The sequence below is a fragment of the Caloenas nicobarica genome, chromosome 17 (assembly GCF_036013445.1).
Source record: "Caloenas nicobarica isolate bCalNic1 chromosome 17, bCalNic1.hap1, whole genome shotgun sequence".
Taxonomy (NCBI): Eukaryota; Metazoa; Chordata; class Aves; order Columbiformes; family Columbidae; genus Caloenas; species Caloenas nicobarica.
In genome coordinates this window covers 9,372,737-9,392,060 of record NC_088261.1, presented here as the reverse complement: position 1 = coordinate 9,392,060, position 19,324 = coordinate 9,372,737, and the positions used below count along the sequence as shown (strand labels likewise).

The following is a 19,324-nucleotide window of genomic DNA, read 5'->3' as shown; positions in this document are numbered from 1 at the left end:
AGTGTTAGCAAACAAAGGTCTTTTGCAGTACTCCACAGAAAAAACAGGATGGTTTTTATTTGGTGTCTGAGCAATGTTGGTGTCAGGGCCTGCAGAAAAGGCTCTTGTGCATGTGGCAGCACAGACTACAAAAAATCTACCTAAAACCAGGGTAAACACTTGATCACTTAGTCTGTGCCAAGTTACGCATTTTACTGGTTACAGCACCAGGTTTAGCCAAGTTACATAGTTTAAAGCTATAGATACGTTACAGCTGTGTGGACTGGTCTTGAGGCACGAAGATTGACCTTTCCATCCACAGCCACAGAATGAGACACCTACAAAGCGCAAAATAAGATCCCAGTGCCTGGTCCTCAGGTTCTCCAGCTAGTAAGGAAAACTGAAGCAGTGGCAGCAGCAAGAGTCAGAAGAGTTTAAAACGTTACCTCTTAAAGAACAGATTCTGATATATTACCTAGTAAAATCTATTTGGGTATCAGTGGCCGCTTTTCCTTCAGAAAAAGGACCTTTGGGTCAACACTACATATTCCCGTGCCTAAATTCCACATTTGTGTAAGAGGGATCATCACACTTGGCTGCTACAGAGGGCCATGGTCAGGCTGCATTTACGAGTGACTGACATGAACCTAGGTACTATAGACAAGCATCGCAAAAAATTGCCCCTCTGCCCCAAATGCTTTATGAAAAACAAAACGTCCTTTAAACAGGTTTGAGATTCAGTTCCCTGGCAGTTATCGCAAAATTTAACAAAAACTCCACAAATGCTAAAAAAAATCCCAACACAATTTTACAGTGTCCTTTCAACCTGGCATGTAAAAAAAACCCCTACATGCACAATTACATATGATAAAGATAATGACAAAACAAGAGAACAGAAAAGCTGGGCAATATTGTTCCTTCTAGCTCAAAAAAAAATAATTATAGTGCACTCAGTTTGCCAGTTTAATAGGTGATGTGACAGGTCCTTAGTTCATCTTGGGACAATTTGAGAACAGAATGATTAGCAGTGTATGATGACAGTGATCACTAGCTGGTTCCTGGAGAGCTGATAAGTTATTAAGCTAAACAATGCATCACTATTATGAGCAAGTCAGTGCACTAACTGTAATTTCCTTGAAAGCTGAGCAGCGCATGATTATACTTGTCCACTCAGACTCCCTGCTGGCAGCTCCGTATTCTGCTATTGTTCTGCGCTCTTGAGTCTTCCCAGTGCCCAGGATGCAGCCACGTGAAAATATATTCTTCATATTCAGGCTCTGCTGTGGCAGCTGTCATCTGAAGGAGAGCGGGAAGAGAGACGTTCTCTGTCCTGAAGCGCAGCTATTAGAGCCCCTAAAAATATGTGGCTTTGTTTGTCAGCACAAGCTGCCTCTCATTTCTAGCTGAGGTAATTTCCATTTCAAGAGTGCTCTGACTTTGGCATGACATATATATACCTACAAATATATTACACACATATACGTGTGTGTTTATGTGTATTAAAACATGCATACACACATTTCCGGTTGTTTGCTTTATGATGCTCAGGAAGACAGCTGCTATTACTGGAAGCTCAAATGAACATCTTTGAACTCTTATTTCTCTCTCAAGGTATAAGCAAAGACAACAGAGCACACCTCCACGAACAAACCTACAAAAACTACGAACAGAAAAGACAAAAGAACGCAGCAGCTGGATGATAAGGATTTCAAGTGGCTAATACATAGACTGGAAACATGGCCTTCATCTGTCCTGCTGAAGAGAGACAGCTCTAGGGGTAGAGACGATGCAGGACCTGGAAAAAACACACTCAGGTCCGAATGCAGACGTGCTTTGTGAGATGGAGAAGCCACTCTGACGTGCCTCAGTGTCTCCCTTTGCAAGGCAAGTCAGCAGCATCCCCCCTTGAGGTGCCGATCCCCAGGGTGCACCAGGCCGGGTGACCGCAGGGCCTGATCCTGCACCGCAGGGCCCGATCCTGCACCGCGGGGCCTGATCCTGCACCGCGGGGTCACCGCAGGGCCTGATCCTGCCCTGCTGGAGTAAAGCGAGTCCGTAACCCACCTGGTTCTGTCTAGAGAGAAGAACAGAGGCCCTCATTTTGATTCCCTAAACTAATTCTTAGAAATACACCTTCACTCGTGCCCGCGTGGACAGTCAGTCCCACGCAGCCTCGCCTCCCTCAGGTGCAATTTTTACCACAGCTCATGTCCTGAATGTCGTCGGCCAGTCCATCCAGGAGGAAAAACTTTTAAAACCCCAAGTGTCTTCCACTCCAACAGCAACAGCCATTGCAGAGTGTAAGCCCCATTGGCTTCTAATGAGCCTTGAGGTGCCAAGTGCTTAAGTCAGTTTTTTTCAAATGGGACTTATGTGATTCTGAAAATATTATCATGTACCTCACATTAGATTTGATATAAAGTGAACATTAAGTGGTAGGAAAACCTGACACTGAGAACATTTGACAAGTGCTTAAAAGGCAGGTCCTAATGCATTTTAAACTTTGTTTTATGTAAGACTCATTTAAGGAGCGCCATGAAATTCTTTCTTTGTCCTTTTTTCTGTGCTGATCCTGCAAGGAATACATAATCAGTGATATGTTTAAACAAGCCAAGGAAAAAGTACTACTCTATTTTGAATCCAGGAACTGTTCTATTCCTATCACGGAGCTTTTCAAACCCAAGAGAAAGGGGAAAAAAATGTTACTGTTGGAATTAAAAACACAAAATGAGTAAAGGTAATATTCAAAACGTGATAACAGTAATACATATAGGATAAGCCTGACCTATAGTTTGGAAAAAAGGTTAACACCATTGCTGTTCACACAGCTCATACCTTTACAAATTAATTATTTCTATCCCTACGACAAGACGGAATTATCTGACCATTCTCCTGGGCAGTAATGAAAGGTTAAGAAGTCAGTCATTTCTACTCCAACTCCTAAATTAACCATCCCGTAGCTGCACTACTGCAACTGTCTATGAGCCTGTGCCATAAACATAACCAAAATTATTTGGCTTCAAAGGTTGGTTTGGTTTTGTTTTCCCTGAACTTTGACCACATTCAGCAAGTTAACAGCACCTTCCACAACACTGGAGGAGGGAACTGTTGACTTGGGGCCAGGAATTTCATCAACTGCTTTGCTGTGATTCCACAACTACACCCTCAGTTATTCAGCCAACGGAGATGACACCAAAGATGGAGCCATTAACTGTTCTAAGTCCTGTGGGCACCTGCAAATCCATAAGAAAAATGCATGATTATGTTCCAGTCAGTGGGAACTCAAAAGGAGATAAACAGCAGTAACATGTCATGGAAGTCTATCAAACATCAATAACAGCCACGGATGTATGGGTTTAAAACCTCCGCGATCTGCTATCAACACAGAAGAAAATGAATTTAAAGCATATGTTCACATACATCTCAAAAGGACACATCTTACATGAAGCATTTTACACATACATGCACATACTATATATCATTTCTGACTTTTCCTTCTTTCTTCCCCCTCCAGTAATTAGGTCATTATCACCTTTACAACGAGATATCCATTCAAAAGACACTGCTTCACAACATCATTAGAAGCGAATAGAAAACCATATTGTTTTGGGACTATTTAATATTTAAATAATTGCTTAAGACCACATTCCAACCACCACCAGCATGAACAAAGTCATTCAAACGGGTACAGGACACACAAAACCCTTGAACATTAGTTATTCCAGGCTGATTTTACACTCCTGTGCAAATGAAAACTATTTCTGGGCTGTCACGGCCCAAGAGCTCGCAGGGGAGAGCTCAGTGATTCGGTACAAACTCTTTCATCGTTCCCCAGCCACGAGCCCTTCCCTACACACAAACACAGAGCGTTTGGCCTGGGGTCCAGGCTCAGCACCCCCGATTTGGAACAGGCTGCCCGGGGCAGTGCTGGAGCCACCATCCCTGGAGGGGTTTAAAAGGCATTTAGATGAGGTTCTTAGGGACACGGGTTAGTGCTCGAGTTAGGTTACAGTTGGACTCCAATGATCCTGAGGGTCTCTTCCAACCAAACTGATTCTATGATTCTGTTCTATGATTACAGCACCGCGATGGGTAATGTGACAAGGCATAAAGCCAACAAAATGACTGTACGTACAGTAATTAAGAGAACCACTCAGAAATGCTGCGCCTTGGAGTAACTTGATACCAATATGAAGACTGGAGAGAAAACTCTTTCATATAGTGTGGTTTCTTCACATGACCGCTGTTACAGCAGGATTTCAGACACTGTACAACAACCACAGCACAACTTTTACTGTAGGGCATCCACCACACAATACTGTACATTAAAGTCAGACCAAGTAACATTTGGACTTCATGTCATTCTAATACTTTCCCTTACTGAAGTCAAGAATATAAATAAAACTCTCACGCAGGGCTTGGGTAGCTTCGTTAGTCTTGTACGTTCACTAACACCATTATAAATGGTAATTCAGCTGTCTGCCCTGCTACAGAAGTGAGCACATGCCCTTTCCCAAGGCGAGCTTTGCTCTTACCCAGCTATGGAATTTTTTGGTTTCCAGTTTAAGTTAGAGGAGCCTTGAGGCTGCTCTAACCTCAGCTAGTTTTTCAGTTTACCGCCAATAAGTAGTTTCGCATGAAATGCTCACAAAGAAACATAAAGGACCAATAAATTACTGCAGTGGACAGTTTCTCCTCCATACCAACAGTTGTCTCCAAAACTGAGAGGTTGTACAGTCTCACTCTTAAGTTCAAAAAACACTTTGTCCCCTTTAAAAGAGACATTAAATCACACATTACAATGCGTGCGGAGCAAAGCGTTACAGTGTCAACAAGGTCAACAACACGTTAACACAGGAGAGTGCAAAACTGTGCAGGGCTTTAAGTACAATACAAGATCCAACGGGACAAAATCCTGAGCGACCTCCTCTAGCTGACCCAGCCTTGAGCTGGGATGATCTTCAGAGACCCTTCTCGACCTCGGCCATTCTGTGAAGGTTTGCTGGCTTTCTAATTCAGTGATAACAGCATGGTACCAGGCTTAGACTGAAAACACCACAAAAACGTTAAGGTTCCACTATGGTATTAACTGTCAGAGTCCTGCACGAGGCTCCCGTGGAGTTCTGAGACATCCACGCTGGCTCACCAGCCCAACCTGTGCTCTGGCATCGGCTGCTCCTCCGCTTCCCGTCCCCGCCATCCAGCCTGCTTGGGTCAAGCTGAATTCTTCTGACCTCTTCTCTGCTTTGCCAAAGTTACACGGGTCTAGCAAAGTGGTTCCTGGCAGCCGTCACAATACTGTGACACCTGTGTGCCAGAAACACCGAAAAGAAAGGAACCATTATAAAAAAAAAAAAAATGTATGTCAAAAATGATGCTCTGTTCTTTAGGAATCCAGTAGTTTTGTACGATTGTAACTATCATTACTTTGCCTGCAGTGCAGGTAACGTAAATTCATTTCATTATTGGGGAATGATATATTAATTTTATTTGCACGGAAATCCCTACGTACTGTCTACTCTTAACGAAAACAATAATTGATTTGTTTCCCCTTAGACCGTAAAAGGTAAATATTGTGAAACACGTAGTCCCACCGCTCGCTGCAGAAAACCATTCACTACCAGCCTCAAACCCGCAGGAAGCTCAGGAGAGAACGAGCCACCAGCAGCTGGTTTCAGCCCTTGCCAGCGCAGCAGATGCAAACAAGTCACACACATTAAAACTCTGCTTGGCTTACGAAACCGCCAAATGGGTAACAACACGCAACTCAAAACACATCATCTCAGTATAGCATAAACTGTCCTAAATTTATCCCCGCAGCGGTAAGAGACAGGTTAATTCTCTCTTTTCCATTTTGCAGGCAAGGAGTTTGAACATGAAAACAATTAAAGGCACAATTTTAACATTAGCTAATCTGATATAAAGATTTCTGAAATCATTTTTGAGTAATGGCACCTTAGGTGCAAATAAGATAATTTAAATAACAATATCGAAAGAAGTATATTTGCTACTGGAACTCCAAAGCAAATTAGACAAGTCAATTGAGGAGAAATTGGTGACAAAGCAACTGGAACCAGTCCATTTATGCAATAAACCAGATTTTGACAGCAACAGCATCTTCTGCAAGAAGGGAGAATATTTTCCTCATTTCAAATCCCTCCATTTAGTTCAGAATGATCGCTAGCTCATTCCAGGTTAAGAAACAAATTAGGAACTGAAAAAGCAAGTAAAGTTGTTTTTTTTTCTTCGCGCTCGCAAACCAGGAGCAGGTTGGGAGGCTGAGCTCCACCAGCTCCAGGGCCTCAACCGTCAAGGCTCAGGTCACCATCAATTTGATGTGTTCAGTGCAGGTCACATCACACCGCCCAGCTAGAAACACAAAACAGGCTGAGATCTTTTGGCCTAAATACTCAGCACGTTTAATATTGCTAATTAGTTTAAAACCAGCAAATGAAAATGTTTGTTTTCCATGTTATAATCAAACTCCAATTTCCATCCAAAAGCAGCTTGAAAAAGATCACAACTGAAAGATTAATCATGTAATAAGTCATCCATCATTTTCAAAGAAGCATAAAACTAAAGACTGTGTAAATCTATGTAAATGTATACAGTTGCTTGGACGCATACAGAGTATATCCTTCTCATTATTAAGAACAACCTTTTTTTCCTTTTTGGCAAGACTACATTTATTTGCAAGTGAGTGCCTTAGAGGTTATTGAAAGCAAAGACAAAATCTTTTTTTAGGAAAAGAAATCAAAGCTACAAATGTTGAACAAGATTAACACGGGCCATTTCAATCAAGGTCTCTGACTTATCAACTTCAGCGAACTCACCCTGTAAAACAGGGCATCTGTGTGGCAACATAAAGGGTTGAATACTGGTCTTTTAACCACAGAACTACGATAAATATTCAGGTATCATTAAAACCAGTGCATATCATTACCCAGATTCTCTGACACGTAACATTTCTAAAAAGCCTGAACAGAAAAAGACAGGGAGAGTCTCACCTACGTTTTAACTGTTCTATCCACGCCAAAACTTGTAAATTTTCCCCTCCCAGCTATAGAAATTCCCATTTTTTAAAAAATTCACCTACTTGAATACTTTAAGATTGCATTTAACTCTAAACAAGTGGCGTAGCTTGCAACACCTTACGACACCTCTAGTATCCTCTGTAACGAGGACACTAAAACTTTGCAAGCAAAGAAAATGAACTTTTCTTTTACAGTTACATCTCGATCGCACTCACACTTACAAAACGGCTGGGGTTCTACTTTATAAACAATTTATATTGAAAGAGTTTGGGTCAAGGACAGCCTATCACCAATTACAGCCTACATCTCCCTACAATTCCTGGCCAGTAAGTAGCACTAATATCTTTAAAACATCACATTAATGAAACTTAATTGGACCACAAAGGTCTGAAAACAATCACTTTGCCTACTAAGACATCCCTACAAAAGTGTAGCTCAGAAATCCCTGTATTATTAACAAATAGTTTGCTGCAAAACTTACCACGTCTCTTTTCCACGTGCCCACTTTGTGCTGAACTACGTGCTATAACTTGGAGCTCTGCTATCTCAGCATTACGGCTCGGAGCCTTCCAGAGCAGGTTGGAGTTCAGAACTAGACTACTTATTTTAATCTCCAGCAAAGCACATTTAACATGCCAAAGTAAGGAAGTCGGTTCTGGTTAGTGAGGAAGTTTAGGCATTCACTGCTTTTTTTTTTTGGATGTGAAAATAAAACTTTATCAACCAGTACAACATGTTTATTATACATCAGACCACAAAAATGGGCTCAGATTGCGTTTCCGTGGTCAGCACAACTTTGTGCAGTATGTCTGAAACTATCAAGGGACCGTGTAGTCACGGAACACACTTAATCAATCTTTATTGCTTTTGTGCCATAATAGAACATTTTTGCCTGTTGTTTTCTCTCTTTATAAATATATCTTATAGTTTGCTACACAAAATCAAGCTGAGCTCGGGGGGGAGGAGAGCTGGTTTTACTTTGACATGACACTGCAACTTACAGGCTTTGCTCTGTTGATTCTGAGCTGCAATGAATGGAGTTATTTCCTCACATTCCTGTTGTATAATTCTTCCTTTACCAGCCTTCAGCTATCAGCAGATCAGGGCTGGAGTTTACTCTGGAATTGGCAGTAAACAAAAGAACAAATCTGCACTGTTTCCTCTGAAAAAAGAAATTATAGCCCTTGTCCAAATATATTAAAACATTGAAACATGCAGGAAGATTAAGAAGTTGTGTGTTAGATAAATGAGGTAGTGTGCTCAACAGATTAAAAAAAAAAAAAAGAGAGAGAGAGAAGAATTAAGTGGAAAGATTTACATATTTATAGAGCACAAACAAGGCATTGTCAAATAGTTCCAGCCATCAAACAGAGCCTAATTTAAGTTATAACTCAGTGGAAGGAGTAGCCTGTGGATTCAAACTATTGTGTTAATGAACAACTCAGCTGTTACTTCTTGATGATGAATGCGCAACAGTCACACTTTTCCTGAACAGACCTGCAATACATTTGCTCTACTGCTGAAGCGTAAGAGCACCCAGCTTGCAGGGGGAGCCACCTAGGAACTAATAAACCCCACACTTTTCATTTCAATATTGACTTTCATCTGAAAATAATAAACAAATATTCAGTTAAAGGAATTTTTAATGACTTACATGGCAAAAGGTAAATATTTTTCCTCTTTTTCATTTCTCAGATCAACATCAGTGGGCAACAACACTGTTTCCTTTACATCACTGATGTTGTACCTTATCCCCAGATGATGTGTTACATCTGTGCAACAGCTCTGCCAATGGATGGAAATAGTTTAGCATGGGAAACAGGGAAAAAAACAACCAGCCCACTACAAACTACATCCAGGTATTTATTTAAAAGGCAAATGTCCAAGTTCAGACAAGAGGAAGAAAGAAAAAATAATCTTAAAAAAAAAAAATGAACAGCCCTGTTAAAACATCCAGTATCTAAACCAAGGTTTCGCCAGCACTTAGTGCTCCCCAGCGTTACACTGTGGGTTTGATCCAGTACTTCTGCCCCACTTTTTGAATCTCATTTCATTTCTAAGCGCTCCTGTCACCTTTGGACTTGGCACCAGCCTCGGCCTGACCAGACCACGCGCTGGGTTGGGGACTGATGGCAGAACCAGGCAAGGACAGACACAAAACCAAGCAGTGCCCCACCGGTCAGCCCGTGTGCCAGAAGCTGAAAAGAAAGGGAAATAACAACAACATTCGTAGATAAACAACAAGGGACCATCAGGAAGGAAACCTGCTCTTTCCAAGGTTTAACGTATTAAAACACCGCAGAATGTTCTCATAGCCCAGCAGCAGCTGAAACACTCAACAGCCCTGAAGCCAAATTGATGACATTCAGAACTGAAGAGCTTATGTTCTTCGTTAGCCCAAACAAGCAACTTCTATTCTCTCTGCTCATTTAGCTCATTCTCAGCAGCTCTTACTGATCCTGAACGCCCACCAGCAAGTTCAGCCCCACACGTGCGGCGTCTGGACACCAGTGCTCGGTCCCTCTCTAACAGATGGTCACCAAGTCAGACTTGAAAAAGAGGTCCCCAAACCTCAGCTATCACACACACATACACTCCAGGAAAAAAAAAAAAGGGGGGGAAAAAAAAAAAAAAATCAAGACATTTGGGAGTCTTTAACACACCAAAAGAAAACAAGAACAACTCAGTTTAGATGAGTAAACGCTGCCTTATAACCCTGCAAAAGTCTTTATTCAGTGGTCCTCCTAGGACATACGGGATGGCAGAACCAAGGGAAAAAAAAGAAAAGAAAAAAAATAAAAAAGGTTTCAGCAACAGGAGTAACTTCCCTTTGCCAGATAATCACTCAATGTTACAGACCAATCTGTATTTCATAAAAGGGCATAAACGACATTTGTTTGTCTGAGTTCATACCAAAGGACGCAGAATACTGATCTCTTGGATGTCCTCAAGTGATGCATAGACACATTTTAAGCACTTGTTTGTCCTATTATGTTCTGAAATCCAAAATAGACCTTTTATTACAGTATCTCCTATTTCAGGACACCTAGACAGTAAACAAGTGATCGGGGAATGAGAAACACTTGTATTAATAGCAACAACACACTGTTCGTAAGCAAAGGTGTCAATTATTACTAAGCAAAAGGGATAGATTACCAAAAATACCATCATAAACTTAGCAAAGATAACAAACCTAATTTCATTATTCGCTCAAAGACTGAAGAAAATCCAGTTTATTTTGTACGGTTTATCATTGTTTACTTCTTGCTACATTTTTATTAGAACGAATATTTTCCAGCACCTCTCCACTCTAAGAATATCTCCCACCTCTGGGCAGCCCGTGGTAGAGGCAGCGGGACAAAGAGCCTGGGACACGGGGCAGAGCCCAGCCCAGCTCTTCCACCCCATCCGGCATCTCTGAACTATCTCCCTCACATGGGCAGCTTTCTGTATTTAGTGCCACACCTGGGAGCCTGCACGGTGCCTGTAATTCTGCTTCGAGTCTCCAGCATCCACAAACTGCACCTCTAGAAGAAAACCTAAGCATCTTGGAACAGAAACCAGACCGACAGATGCTTTTGAAATGGCTGCCTTAAATCCTTCCGTGGCCAAGGTGTCATCCTTTACACATACAAAGCTTGTTCCTTCTCTTCAGGACGCTGAAACAATGACCATCTCAAATTACATAGTACCAGAAAACTCTCAGAGATTTTAAGATTTGTGATACTAGACAAATGACCTACAGTAATTTTAACCATCCAGCCCTGTGAACAAACTAACCTCTCACCTTCATCTTGGGTATAACTTACTATCATTAGAATTTAAATAATACATTTCTCCCTCAACTGTATTTCACTGTTTACCACTAAATCTTTATATTAAGTACCAGAACAGAGAGGAAAGGCTACTTGTTAATTCATTGACTCCAGATGTTCAAGAGCCTACCAAAGCATTACCCAGAAATCAGGCTAATTACATTACACAAATATGGTGCTTGGAAGAACCCTGACCCCACTTTATCCTCCAAGACTTAAACTCTCCATATATTTTTATATACACTCAAAAGACAAGGTCAGGCTCACCTTCCTTCTCCCTCTTGCATGCACTGGTGGCTCAGCACAAGCATTATCCAAGACATCCTTCCTCCCCTGCCATTCAGATTTAATTCGTATGCAGTAAAAGGAGATACAGTCAAAAATATTTTGCAATTAGGAGGAAAAAAAAAAAAAAAATCATCAAGAGAGGAGTGTAGCAGCCCATTAGTATATCTATCAAGTCCTCAAGCAGGTTACTTGTGGCACATCACCCAAAAGCATGATATGGTTTAATTCTGACCAAGGAAGCGGAAAGGAGACAATTCTGGTGGGAGGGAAACTGTTCTTTTTGCAGCACACGGGGAACTGAAGGGGGGAGGTTACCAACAAGCACCATTCTCTGCCCCAGAGAACAAACATTTACAGAGGCACATACAAAAGAAAAAGGATGCAACATTAAAACCAGGCACAGCTGTTATATTTCCATACACAGCGCGCCTTCTGAATAGATGAAGATCCTTGGAACCAAGGAACTCTCAGGCCAAACACAGACACAACATTAAAACACCAGGATGATGATGACAGCAATAACAAAAAGATTAGATATGCAAATCTTCAGCACGCAACCAAAAATTATACGGACCTGATCCTGCCTAGCAGAGCTCAGCTGAAATCAATAGGTCTGCACTTAGAGAAGCAAAGCATCAAAAGCTCATCACTCAGTGTAACTGCTTAGGGGCTTCGCTATTATTTATTTCTGGACTACTTTTCTTAATGCAACTTTGCATAAAATACCTCATGCCTAACTTAAAGTTATGATTAATAGTGTTTTTCTTTCAGCTCAGTTCAGCCCACCGTTTTATTCACTACTGGTCTCACCTCTTCACCTCGTTAACTGCTTTCTTGCTTCTGGCCATAGGAATAGTTCCAAAATTGCTGGTCTTTGTTCAAAAAAATACTGCTATTGTAACAGAAGCTAAATTAAAAGACTCATGTCATGAACAAGGGCAGACTAAAGGTGGCAAAAGGCCAAATAAAAAGAGGGAGATTTGTTACTTTTCCTTCCCAAGAGGATTAATAAAAACGTACAAGATTTTTTAAAAAATTGCTCCAGCCCTTTCTCCTGGTATATGAGAACATGAAACAGCCTCCGATACTCCCTCCAGATCACTTCTCAGAAGAGCCTACGTAAAAATTGTGGAGTTTCTTGCATGACTAACATAAGGACACTGATGATGTCATTGCCACCTCTCTGGATCACATCTGTCCCACAAATCATTATTTCTTACTGGCAGCCTCGCAGCACAGGTAAAAACTCTGTTTAAGGTCTCGCCAGGAAAAAAATGGAGGTGATACAAGTAACTGGCATCTTTGTTATCTCATCAGAAAAGATGAGCAGGGATGTGGGCCACCTTCCCCTTCTACCCCTCAAGCGGTCCTTTCCAGATGGGGTGGCTGGGAGGGGAGATTTGTCTGGCACCCATATAAAAAGCTGTTGTCTCTGGGCACATTAGTTTTTTAAAGGAGGAGTAAAAAGCAGCAGTGGGATCATCAATTTATGGAGTTACATCTCCCAGAGATCCTCACCTTCCTCATACACATGGTGTTCACCAGAGCAGAAGGTTCAGGGGTCAGGAACCTTGTTTGCCGCAGGACATGTAAAAAGCACACAGCGATGTTTCTGTACTGTCAGCTGTCTTAAGGATGACACAAACAAGCTTCCCCTTCTCCCCCCTGCATGTCTACTGTCTGCAAAACCAACAAAACAAACAAAAGGGAAATAAACAGAAGTTTCCCGTGCCAATAAACCTTTCCACAAACAGTTTTCGTTCCTGACCACTGAGATTCCATGAAAGCTGGGGGGAATTGCCGATACCCGCTATGCATTGAAAGGGGTGGACACCACAATACCGAACTGGCAGGTGCTGCACCCAAACGCAGGACAAGGTATCGCACCCCAAAGGGCTTTTCTTACTGTCCTAACCCTTTCACAGCTCTCCAGCGCTGAAGATGTGAAACACAGTGTGAAACAAAAAGACAACAGGACCATCCCTGAACTTAAAAAAAAAAAAAAAAAAAAAAAACAACCTACCAAAACCCAGTCTATGCATCAGGAGTGACAGATTTAAAGATTTCACTGTTGACGTTAACAGTGACATTTTAAGCATGGGAAGGAGAGCAACAACCTCTCCAAAATATCAGCAACCACTTTCAATTATAATGAAACAACACATTAAAAATAGAAATTTAAGACTGAAGAGCTTTTAATGCCTTGCTGAGTATTCAGGGACAGCAGTAAACAACATGCTGATACACTTTACACAGCAAACAACGTTAGTGGTGAGCCAAATGGGATGAGCCCAAATCAGAGTGAAATTTCAATGCACAAAGTTTAACTGTAAGATAAGGGACCGTAATCAAATTACACCACAAACACGTCCATTCATCCATAAGCATTATCACAGAGAGAGGATTGAATTACAGCTTGGAATAAAACAATTTAAGAAATAAAGAGCAAATTTATTATCTATTTATTCTTTTCCTATAGCCAAAGAAAATTTCCCACCTTCATATAAGACTGCTATCTGAGGTGAATCTGGGGAGAAAACTGAAATACTTAATTATGAGGCTGGAAAAACAAGAAGAGTTTGAGTTGTGTTATTTACATTCCCATTCCTCTTTCTGAATAGAGCAACAAAGTCAACAAGCTAAGTGAAGACACAAGAACATGCAATTGCACTTCAAGTTGTTTTGCTGTGAAAGGCCTAGGCAGCTTATATACATTCAATAAACTGGCCAGAGTATTTTTTTCCTCCCTGTAAAAAAAAAAAAAAAAAAAAAAAAAATCAAATCTCACAGTGCCTTCCACTACGTTTTTTCTTCTTTTCCCTGAAAGCTCTCACAATCCGTTTTACTCAATACCACAATTTTTAAAGAGAACCGAGTGCAAGGCATGCATTGCCCCTCATCCTCCTCCAATTTGGCAGCATTGAAAAAGCACAACACACGTGTGGACGATTCGCTCTTTCAGTAAGTGCTGGAAGGAACAACAACCAGGAAAAAAAAAATAGCGAAAGGAAAAAAAAAAAAAAAAACACACCACCACCAGCCAACACTCCTCCTCTCGCCGCTGTTGTTGCCTTTGTTGTCCGGCGGTCGCCCCGCGCCCGCCGGCCCCGGCCGGGCCCCCCCGGCCCCACCTGTTCCATTGCCCGGCCGGGGCAGCGCGCAGCTCCGGGCAGGGCAGCGGGAGCCCCGCCGGGGCGGCCCCGGAACGCTCCGAGGGGACCCGAAACTCCAGCGCTGACCCCCAGCACCATCTCCCAGGCTGGTGATGGGGGCGGGGGGGTGTAAAGAAGACCCAGGTGTCCCTCCCTCGTCCCCCCCACAAACCCTGCCCTCTGGCGAGGAGGGTGTACCCCTTGACCCCAGCACCCTGACTTCGTGCAGGGAGCGTGCCCTCACCCACACAGCTCCCTGCCCCTTTGCAAGGAGGGTGTCCCCCCACTCCAGCACCCTGCCCCTTTGTAGGAAGAGGGGTAACCCTACCCCTTTGCAAGGAGGGTGCCCCCCACCCCAGGACTCTGCCCCCTTGCAAGGAGGGATGTCCTCCAGCCCAGGACCCTGCTTTTTTCAAAAAGGAGGGCGCCTCCCACCCCATCAACCCACCCCCTTGAGAGAAGGGGACTACCCTACCCACTTGCGAGGAAGGTACCCCCCACCCCAGCCCCTTCACAGGGCAAGAGGGTGCCCCCCACTCCAGCACCCTGCCCCTCTGCAGAAGGAGGGTGCACCCCCAGCCCCCTTGGAGCAAGGAGGATACACCCCGAACACTGCCCCCTCGCAAGGGAGGTGCCCCCCAACACCCGCTCTCCTCGCAAAGGGGGTGCCCCCCACACCCTGCCCCCTCGCAAGGGGGATGCCCCCCACACCCTCTCTCCTTGCAAAGGGGGTGCCTCCCCAACACCCTGCCCCCTCGCAAGGGAGGTGCCCCCCAACACCCCGTCCCCTCGCAAGGAGAGCGCCCCCAGCCCCCGCTCTGCCCCATCCCCAGCACCTACCTCGTCTTGGAGGACAGGAAAGCAAGTTTGATTAATCCATAGGTAAACAACTGGATGCTCTCCTTGGCTATGCTGGCCACTCTGAGCCTGTGCTCTAGGATGTGCAGTTCCATCTTTTCCTCTTTCTCATTTGTAGTTCATCTATCCCTGGGGTTTATTTTGTGTTTTTGAATGGGGAGGGGGAGGGGGGCTGTTATTGTCGGTGCCTTGTTTTTTTTATTTTTTTTTTTTCTCCCCTGGCTCCTTCTCCCCCTTCCCGGCTCCGCGGGCGGGGAGAGGCGGGCGGGGGGGGGTAAGATGACGGAGCAGAGGGTGCAAAAGTTGGGGAGGCCGGCGGGGCGCGGAGCGGAGCCGGGCAGGGAGGGAGGCAGCGGAGCCCGGAGTGCCGAGCAGCTGGTGCTCGCTGGAACAAACAACTTGCCACTCAAGCCCGGCCCAGCGCGCCTGCGCAACGCCCCGCCGCATGCCGGGCCTTGGAGTCCGCGCCGCCGCCGGACGGGACGGGGCGGGCCCGTCTACCCAGGCCCGGGGAGGGGGGGACCCGGGCGGGCCCGTCTACCCGGCCCTGGGACGGGGGGTCAAGGGGGGTCCGGGCGGGCCCGTCTACCCGGCCCCGGGGAGGGGGGACCCGGGCTGCCCCCCCCGCCCCGCCTCTGCCTTCGGGGGCGACTTTGAGCAGCCACTTAGAAACAATAAAATTTATTTACAAATATTTGTAAGGGAGCAGGCTTTTTGTTTTATTTTCATGGCACCTATTGTTCGACTCGGGCAGGGGGAGGCACATAGAGCATCTGGGAAATCACAACCCAAAAGCCAGCAGAAAGAAGAACTTCAAAAGTCCTCACTAGCAACAGGGAAATACTCAAATCTTACCGTGTCTATTCTTCAATGTGGTGGACGGGGAGTCCTCATCTGTTTCCCTGTAAAGCAAAAATAAAGCGAAAAAAACCCCAACTTGCATGCAAGCATCACAGAGGTAAAATCGCAGTTGTTAGGATCATAAAAGCAGCCTTGTGTGTGTGACAGCTGGTGGTGTTGCAAGGGTGAAAGGCCTGTTCATCCCAGTCCTCACCCCACTCCTCGATAAGGAGGTTGAAGGGAGGCTGGAATGGATGGGCCTTCAAACCAGCACCTCAGCGTGGGGGCAGCTCTGCCACCGAGACACTGACCCCAGTCACGGTGTGTGTGAGCATCGGCTTGTCTGCACAGAGCCCCACTGACACCACGCAGACTAAAACAGGAATTCAATTCATGCTTGGGCTGTTCCTAAAACAGAACTTCTCCGCAAGGCTCCCTCTGACTTCAGATCACACCAATTCTGCCACGAACACAACAACAATAATAATACCACCTAGATCACTACGGCACTATTCAATAGTAGATCTCCAATAGGCTTTATAAAGACCATCAACAGCAACTCTTCTGTTCTACACGTGGGGAAACTGAGGCACAGGATGTGTCCAAGGGCATAAGATCAAGGCTCAGTTGGCCAAGCCCCACTCCAAACCATTCCTCTTCTCTATACAGAAGGAAAAGCTTCTGCAGTTGTAAATTAAGGGTTTAGGGCCTATGTTCTTGTGGCAGAAATCCCTTGAATCCAGCTCTGAAGACAAGCTTCTGAAACTAGGATTTCCAACCCCTTTCGATTCCGTTAGTTCCCACTGCATGGCTGCATTTCTCCCCTGAACAAGTCTGTTCCTTCTCTGTCTGTGGCCATACTTCCAGAAGGCCATATCCCAACAAGAAAAACTTCAAATCAGAGGCACCTGTATCAATAGTTAGTCAAAATCATCCAGAAGAAAGACAAAGATAATATGTCAAATGTCTACTTCATTTTTTTTTAAAGCCTTTAAAAACGAAGGAGTTGTTTTCCTTCATTGCCTCACAGAGACATTCAGATGACTGTAGGCGTTGCATTTTAGGAAGCTGGAGAGAGTTTTTAATCTGCTTCCACTGCCAGTTCAAGGTCTTAGTCTTCAAAGCTCTGAAAGTATCTGTGCCCAGCTACAAAAAGTGCCTGCACCTGCATCTACAAATCACAGAGATATCCGTGTTCCTCTGGGACAATGCAGACCACGGAGGCCAGAAGGAAGCAGCCAGGGACAAAACACACATCGTCAAGGTTGCCGTGAGCTTCCAAAGGAAATCAGACAAACGTAGCTTGGATCACGTCTAGAAAACTCTGCAAAACTTTGCTCTTTCAAACATTTTTCCATCATAATCAGGACAACATTCACAACGTCAACTCTTCCCCTTCCCACTTACAGGAAAAATATGCTGCCCCCAAGCAAAGCTTTCTCAAGCCAGAGAGGCCAGACACTCCAGGAAAGCCACCAGGGATTATGCTATTACCAGCCTAATTACCAGAGAAAATGCTTACACAAAACAATGAGATATGGTACAACAGACCCAAAGGTAAAACCAGTGGGGACCTTTTGAAGCAAGCAAATCATCAGAGACTTTGTTCTGCCTGCAGGGAAGGAGAAAAGAGGCCCTGAGTTAGTCATCTGGATTTACTAAAAAAAGAAGAATCAAGCAAACAAGCACAAAAAAATCCCCCCAAACCCACAAAACACAAGAATACTTCTTCATTTTGTAAGTTTACATCTGGTACTCTCCAACATTGCAATTTCTTTCCTAGGTCTGTTCAGCTGCTATGGTTTCCCAAACCTTTCAAAGACGGCCTGAAGGCCTCTTTGAGCTAGAAACACAGACCTCATGGCTACGTGAACCTTCACATAGTTGACTGTAGGAAGCATTTGAAAAATATAAAGCCCTACCAACACCCAGCCTAATTTTCTACACTTGAAAAATATGCCTAGCTCAGCACAGCAAATTTTTTCAAGAGCAGGCAACCTGGCAATTAGCCAAAATACTATTAAAGGCCCCTCCTCCAGCTGTCATTAGTATTCACATCTCTCCCCTGTTGCCAGGTATACCTGGGAGATTCCATGCAGGCAGCAGCCTAGAATGTGTTGTTATTATATATAACATACTATAATATCTTTTGATTACTGCAATTCCAAGTTTTTAGGGTTTTTTGCAGCTCGAAAGGACTCGCTTGGCCCAGCCACAGAGCAGGGACCTGTTGTGCAAGATGAAGTAACCACACTTTTTTATTAAAACCAAAACTCGTTCCCTGCCCACACAGCTTCCAGTGTCAGTTACCACAGCACATGCTGGGCAGACAGAACAAAGAAACGGGGAGAAGGGACAAGAAAACAGGAAGATGAGATAGTAGCAGAACAAATCTCTGTATGAGGACCAGGCACCATGAGTCACGTCCTGCCTGGATGGAGAGCAGAGCACTTGTGAACCACCATAAATAGACGAAATTTCTAAGTGCTCTAGGTCAGACACCACCCATAACACTGAGCAAAACTTGGGGTTTGAAGCCTTGAGGTGGTGGGGTTTCCCAGTAGAAGAATGCAGACTGTATTTTGACTGATGGTCAGTTTTCATATATCTCAGCTTCTGCTCACGATCAGAAGAACCTTCTTAGTGGCGGGCAAGGCAAGCGCCATCTCCTCTCTGCCCTGGGGCACTGTCTGGATGTGATGTCCTCAGAAGGAACACAGTGTTTTGTGAAAAACAGGAGTTTAAGAAGATAGTCTGTATTTTTGCCTTGACCATTTGTTTCAGCAGCAACCAAGGTACAGCCAGGCACAGGTCACCAACAGTCCCGTGAGAGACTCCAGCTCTCGGGAGTCTGAATTTTGAATTTTGTCTGATTGCGAAATTCCTCATACAGCACGCTGCAGTCCAACACCCAGGTATCTGCACGCAGATTGCTTCCAAACCAAACTGAAACACTCAACAACAGAGTTTCAGGAAATCAAAGTTTTTAAAAATGCTGAAACAGTTTAGGTGAAAGGAATGTAATTACACACTGTGATGAATAGTTCATGAAGATCAACACCGTACACAGACGGAAAAATAAAGGAGAATTTCTAATCACGTGAGTCATCATGTTTTATGCAGTTACTCCAGCAGGATATTTCAGTATTATTTTATTTAGATGGTGGAAGGAAGTTCTCAAATCATTTGTGGTCTCTTCTGATACCATAAAAAAAGCCCCAAATTACCCTATTTAGTTCTTAAAGATAATGCTATGGTAGCCTTTCACAGATGGATTCTAACATGCAGTATCTAATTTTTTTGGCAATAAAACCTTATTTAAAAATACATAATTTAGAGTAAATTTGTGATTTGTATG

At 43.9% G+C, this 19,324-nt stretch overlaps 1 protein-coding gene across 1 annotated transcript in view; it reads right to left on the bottom strand.

Moving 5' to 3' along the window:
• The window catches only part of CASTOR2 (cytosolic arginine sensor for mTORC1 subunit 2), a 117,228-nt gene extending 101,700 nt beyond the window's left edge, over nt 1–15,528 (bottom strand). The window contains exon 1 of the mRNA XM_065646981.1: nt 15,109–15,528. Coding sequence (XP_065503053.1) covers nt 15,109–15,221 — 113 coding nt within the window. The 5' untranslated portion in view covers nt 15,222–15,528. The remainder of the gene's footprint in view (nt 1–15,108) is intronic.
• Nucleotides 15,529–19,324: the final 3,796 nt, after the last annotated feature.